The 6,563-nt window shown below is 40.8% G+C and overlaps 1 protein-coding gene across 1 annotated transcript; it reads left to right on the forward strand.

Moving 5' to 3' along the window:
* The first annotated feature begins 2,387 nt into the window (after positions 1-2,387).
* Positions 2,388-6,003, forward strand: LOC148879784 (Pentatricopeptide repeat (PPR) superfamily protein). The gene has a single exon (XM_088961443.1). The coding sequence runs from the start codon at positions 3,449-3,451 to the stop codon at positions 5,846-5,848; it is 2,400 nt and encodes a 799-aa protein (XP_088817569.1). The 5' UTR covers positions 2,388-3,448; the 3' UTR covers positions 5,849-6,003.
* Positions 6,004-6,563: the final 560 nt, after the last annotated feature.

Below are 6,563 nucleotides of genomic sequence, written 5' to 3' on the forward strand. Positions count from 1 at the left end.
TTTTCCGATATATCTTTACAGGTGTTGTATCAGGTTAGATCATGGTTCAGATGGTATCTGAGACTTAAACTGACCCATCTGAAATGATTAAAAAAAAATAATAAAACATAAAATAAGGACCAACACAGGTCGATACACCCTACCAACGTATTAACCTGTATCGATACTTTGAACCTTGCTGACATACAATCAAACCTAAAAACATCCATTCCATTTTTAAATTCACCATCCTCTATTTCTGCCAAAAAAACAAAAAAAACGTCTCTTAATCCAAAATATGATTTAAGAAAGAATGTTCAAGATTTTGATGGATTTGAAAATACATCTCAAACATTTTTTTCCCTTACTGCCTATTAATTATTAAAGGGTAAGAGCAAAACTTAAAATGGAGAAAGAAATAAAAAAGGATTGACACAGAACAACGACCGCTCCAGATGCCATAATCGCTGAGACAGGAGGATCACCACGGTGTGTGGATTTGGGTGCTTCTGTGTGCTGTATGAGAGAGAGATTCTTTTTTATAAAGGAGAGAGAATAGAAGTTAGTGAGAGTGGAAGGGAGACTAGACTCAAGCGGGTATAAGGAGAACACCTTTGGTGAGAATAGGAAAAAAATCATTTGTTTATTTACAGTTGAAATCTCTCTCTTTCTCCTTTTTTTTTTTTTTTCTTTTTTTCTCTTTTCTTTTTCCTCTTTGCAACAGAACCAAACTATAAAGCATAACCGCAAGAAAATAATCTAAAGTTATGCACCTGTATGGCGTTACCAGAACCTGTCAGCAGCAACTAATTACAACGGTGATGTATTTGATGATCAAGGCCGTGTTTGATATCGGTGCTATTTTCTGAGAAAATGGAGCCATGTAAGCGTTATGTCAGAGAAAACGGTGTTGGGAATAAAAGATGGATGTTTGATTCCGTTTTTCCAAAAAAGAGGGATAAAGCGGCTCTATCTTAGAAATCGGGAAGATTTGGTTGGAAGCAACAACGAAATTGATGTTTTCCAAATTATTTATCGTTGTTGTCAACAGTATAATGATGCGGCAATTACGTGGCATCCAATGTGCCACAACTTTGAACTGATATGGTGCATCTCAATGTATCACAATATTTGTTTCTCACCTGTTAAACAAACCCTAACACGGTTTGTTTTCTTCCCACTTTTATTGCTCTCTCAGTCGGCATCAGACGTCAGACTCATTGTTGGAGGCCTGACTTTTTGTTGTTTTCAGCTGCTGTTGGAGGCTAGACTTATTCGTTTTCGGCTGCCAGAGGTCAGGCTGTTGTGTTCAGACTATTTGTATTTTCTCTGGAACCGCCAAGGTCAGGCTGTTGTTATTGCTCTCCCAGTCAGTAACAGACGTTGAGCCGTCGGAGGCCGGACTTCTTCCCACTACTGTTTTCAGCCGTCAGAGTTTCTGTTATAGTTATTTCTTTATCATAAATTAACGTTGCTCCTGGTCATTGATAGAGAAGTAGGATAACATATACACAAGATAAGCACTAGATAATGGGTACCACTGCAGAAAACGGACATGAAGTGTTGATACCAAACAGAAAGTGGTGCTGTTTTCTGGAAAAATGTCTTATCTGGCAGCACCGTTTACAAACACCTATCAAGTCTTCCCTGTTTCAAGGTTAAAGACATGGGTTTATTTTTTAAATTAATTACAACCCAATCTGATCCTAGATTTAACCCAAAGTTATTTTTTCCTTCCTCTGTTAAAATAAAGTTTAAAAATCTTAAAGGGGAGGTTTAAGTCCAATAAAAAATGTGAAGGGATATTTCAGTATTTAGATGAAATCTTAGGGGAAGTTTAGGTTTTTTACTTTTTTTTCGAAGATAATATGGGAATAGGATTCGATAACCACAACTCCACAAGGTCCACAGCACAACCCAACTGTTCTGATAAGTGATAACGTGTGATTCGATCCCAGATCTCCACTAGAAGCAGGAAACAGGAAACTTCACCAGACCACCCGGAACCTTCAGGATTGGGATTATGATGGGCCCATAGCCCATAGGGATCGGGGTCCTAAATTCCTAATTGGTATTTGGGTGGGTCGAATAAACAGTAAGGCCCAAGTAACACGATTAAAAATCAAAGATAAATTTTTTAAATTACCTTTATGATTTAGCTAATTTACATCCTTGTTCTTTGAAAATTGATTAATGCTATTTTTATTATTTGTGACAATTGATTAATATTCTCCTTCAATTTTTCAAAATAAAACCTTCAAACCTATTTACAAGGGTTAACTCAAAATTTACAACAGTAGCTAGAAAAACAAATACCATCTAAAGACGAATTCGGAGCGCTTTCTCTCGCTCTCTCTCTTGTGCAATGTGTATTAAATTTTGAGTTACTCAAAAGAATGGTTTAAAGACGGTTGTAAAATCGGAGCGCTCTCTCAGAAACCTGTAAACCTTATGGTATAGCTTTGGCTTCCCTCGCGTCCCCTTGAGCTGCTAAATCCAAATCACTATCATTACATCTGCAAGTCAGCAATTCCCACTGCCTTCGCGCTCCAATGAGGTGATTCGATATCACTGTCTTCCTCGGTTCGTTTGAGTTTTAGAACAGAGAAGGCCTCTCCTTTTCTCTTCGACATCACTGTCATTACAGCAGCAACTGACGTTGGCCGGACCTCACAGTAGCTTATTCCCATCGAACAATGGCACCCCTCTTGTTCTCTTCTCCGGAACCGCCGCAACTGCACGGGTCTATCATGTGGCGATAGTTCCTAGGAACTGAATTCCAACTTTGTTTTTCCAGAAAGAGAGAGTGTGCTCTGAATACTGTGTTTTTTCCAGCTAAAGGTTTACAGGGTTCTGCGACTTAACCTACTAACAACTTTTCGGTTAATCTCACCAAGCAAGAGGATTCGGAGTTGAGTTTTATTTTGAAAATTTTTTTCAAACCAAGATGGTGTCGGTGCCGAAGATGTTGTTCCGAACCAACAAATCAGCCGTTATGTGAATGTTCGTTTCAAACCTCCGGAGATGCTGGCCATTCATTTCCAACTGCGAGCAATAGATGTTGGTGCCGGTGCGTCAGAGCCAGTGCGAGAGGGAACCATGAGATATTTTGTCAGAGCTGTGCCGGCGTTAGAAGTTATAATAAAGATAAATTAGGTATTTTTAGAAATTATAAGAGTCACGTAATATACATTTGAATGATTTATGAGGGAAAATTAACGATAAGAAAGTATTAGTCGATTGTCCGAAACAATAAGAATAGCGTTATTCAATTTACAAACAGGTACATAAGGGTAGTTTAAGAAATTTACCCAAAATCGAACCATCACCCCGACCATAATAGGATTTACTCGTATGCTAACCTAACTCCAGCCAAGAGTAAACAGGAAAGAGGTTGTTCTGAGTTCTGACTGATTTTGGTTTGAGAGCTAAAACTAAAAGGGAAGCCAAGATCCTTTGCTCGTAGTAGATGCTTTCGTTTTTCCAGATGAGACCAACAAGGGTATTATCCAAACAAGCAAAGCTGCTTCTGCTGTCTAAACACGGAACGGCGACGAGATTTCCTCCATTTTTTCGCTTTCTAACCGTTGAAGCTGACGCTTCACAACTACCACCGCCGCCGACAACGACGACGACAGACGGTGCAGCAAATGTGAACCAGGTAGTGGAGTTGCTACGAAGTAAGGATGAAAACTGGGACGACGAAGAACTCCGGCGACTTCTCTCCTCCGCCGCCTCAGTTTTCACCCCTCCTCGTCTACTCCAAGTCATTCGACGCCTAGGCGACAGTGCCAAAGCCCTCAAATTCTTCGAATGGTTACAAAAAGACCAATTGTCATCGTTGTTGTCTCTTCCATCGGCGTCGTACGCCTACGAGGCTATATTCGATCTCGCCAGCAAAGAACCCAACCATCTCCTGAAGCTCTCTGAGCTCCTAATTACATCCAATGCCCATGGCGTTCCTCTCACTTCTGGGTCCGCATCCATAGTGATTTATCATTTCGGAAGAGCCCAGATGGTCACAGAATTGTTACGAGTCTACGACGTACTCGACCCCTCACTCCGCAAGACCCGTCTTTGCAATTCCATTGTCGATGCCCTCCTCAAATCTAATCGTGTTGAAGATGCTCTGCGCATTCTCGATGATATGCTTAAACCGGATTCACAGTGCCCTCCCAATGACTTTACTGGTTCTATCGTTTTCATTACGTTCTTGAAGAGTCTCATACCTGGAAGGATTTTGAATGAAGAACAAGTAATTCGGTTGATCTCTAAATTAGGCGAACATGGGGTCTTCCCTGACGTAATGCGGCTCACCCAATTGATTACGAAGTTATGCAGAGGAGGTAACACCGATCTGGCTTGGGATTCTCTACACGCTGTGATGAAAATGGGCGGTCCCGTGGAGGCTCCTTCATGCAATGCCCTGTTGACTTGGTTGGGCCGGGGCCGGGATTTTGAGAGAATGAACTTGGTTTTGGCCGAGATGAAGGAGATGGGTATTCAACCCAATGTTGTAACTTTTGGAATTCTTATTAATTATCTATGCAAGTCTCGCAGGGTTGACGAGGCCTTGCAGGTGCTCGAGAAAATGTCTCATGAAGATGGAAGCGGTGGTGTTGCTATTCAACCAGATGTAATCACTTTCAATACCCTGATAGATGGACTCTGCAAGGTTGGGAGGCAAGAAGAAGCGCTGGATTTGGCAAACAGGATGAAATTGCAACATGGATGTTCTCCCAATACCGTTACCTACAACACCCTGATTGACGGATTCTGCAAGGCAGGAGAGATTGATAGATCCCGTGAGCTGTTTGATCAAATGCAAGAAGAGGGCGTTGCCCCCAACGTTATCACGCTTAACTCCCTGGTTGATGGGATGTGCAAGCATGGCAGGATTAGCAGCGCTCTTGAATTCTTCCATGACGTGCAAAGTAAGGGTCTGCAAGGGAACACTGTTACTTACACCTCCCTGATCAGTGCTTTCTGCAACGTGAATAACATTGTGAAGGCAATGGAGTTGTTCGATGAGATGATAAGCGTTGGGTGTTCCCCCGATTCAGTCGTTTACTACACATTGATTTCTGGCTTCAGCCGTGCCGGGAGGTTGGATGATGCCTACTCTGTCGCCTTGAAGATGCAAGAAGCTGGGTTCTGCCTTGACACGCTGAGCTACAATGCTCTGCTAAGTGGGTTCTGCAAGAAAAAGAAATTGGATAAGGCCTATGAATTACTCAGAGAGATGGAGAAGAAGGGAATTAGACCTGATGAAGTCACATACAACATACTCATCTCCACTTTGTCCACAGCTGAAGATTTCTCCAATGCTCGCATGGTATTGGAAAAAATGATTTCAGATGGATTTGTGCCTACTGTAGTTACCTATGGAGCATTGATAAGAGGGTACTGCAGAGCTGGTAACCTAGATGAAGCTATGAACATTCTAAGAGACATGGATTCAATTTCAAAGGTCCCACCCAATACTGTGATATACAATACTCTGATCGACTCCTTGTGCAAGGAAAAAGAGATTGAAGCAGCCCTCTCTTTGATGGACGATATGCAAGCCAAGGGGGTGCTTCCAAACACCACTACCTACAATTCCATATTCAAGGGCCTTCAGGAGAAGAACTGGCTGGACAAGGCATTTGAACTTATGGATCGCATGAATGAACAGGCTTGTAATCCTGATTACATAACCATGGAGGTTCTCACTGAATGGCTGTCGGCCATTGGCGAGACAGCTAGGTTGAGAAATTTCGTTCATGGCTATGAGGTTTCTTCTTCTCCGAGCGTTAGACAACAAAAGGGAGATCCTTGGAATAACTCTTCCGCTTGTCACAATGCTCATAAAATTACCTCCATTTAAGCTATTAAAAGGATTTTGGTAGACAAAATTTAGATGTTTTGCTTGTCAGTTGTCTCCTAGATCAATTTTTCCTTTATTGTTATTTGTTTTGTTTTTGGACAGACGTAAGGTCTAGGGCTGCAAATGATATCCATTTATCTGAAGTTAACCATCAAGTCCGAACGCTATTCCATTCAACTAAAATCAGGCAAATCTTTGGTAATAACATTCAAGAGGAAATTAGGAAAATTTATATTCTATCAATTAGTAAAGTTGGTTTTAATTTTGTATTTTCACTAAAAAATTGTTCAAGGTTCAATGTATCATGAAAATCCAATAAAAAATATCAATAATGCTAAATTTGAATCTTATATGCACACATAAGAAATACATAGTTTAATAGTTCCTACCGAAAAAAAAAAAACATAATTTGATAGTTTATGTGAAATGTGAACAATCAAAACAACATTCAAGAAACATTAGCATCTATGCCCCTTTACCACTTGGTGTCCTATAACATTCCTGCCTCTATTTGTAAAGAGTTGAGTGCAGTTTATAGGGATTTTTGGTGGGGTCAATCAGAGTAAAAGGCCTGTGTATCTTAAAGCGTGGAGTTATTGACCCCTTGATAAGGGTGGGCTGGGCTTTAAGCATCCACAGTTAATGAACAAATCTCTATTACTAAAACTTGCTTGGAGATTTTTACAGGAGGATGGTGCCATTTGGAAGAGGATTC

Source organism: Nelumbo lutea, chromosome 1 (genome assembly GCF_056320005.1).
Source record: "Nelumbo lutea isolate HS-2025 chromosome 1, American lotus-T2T, whole genome shotgun sequence".
Classification (NCBI taxonomy): Eukaryota; Viridiplantae; Streptophyta; class Magnoliopsida; order Proteales; family Nelumbonaceae; genus Nelumbo; species Nelumbo lutea.

Bases quoted from the DNA above. Each gene is read 5' to 3' on its own strand.
- LOC148879784 (XM_088961443.1), top strand. From the start codon at position 3,449: ATGCTTTCGTTTTTCCAGATGAGACCAACAAGGGTATTATCCAAACAA.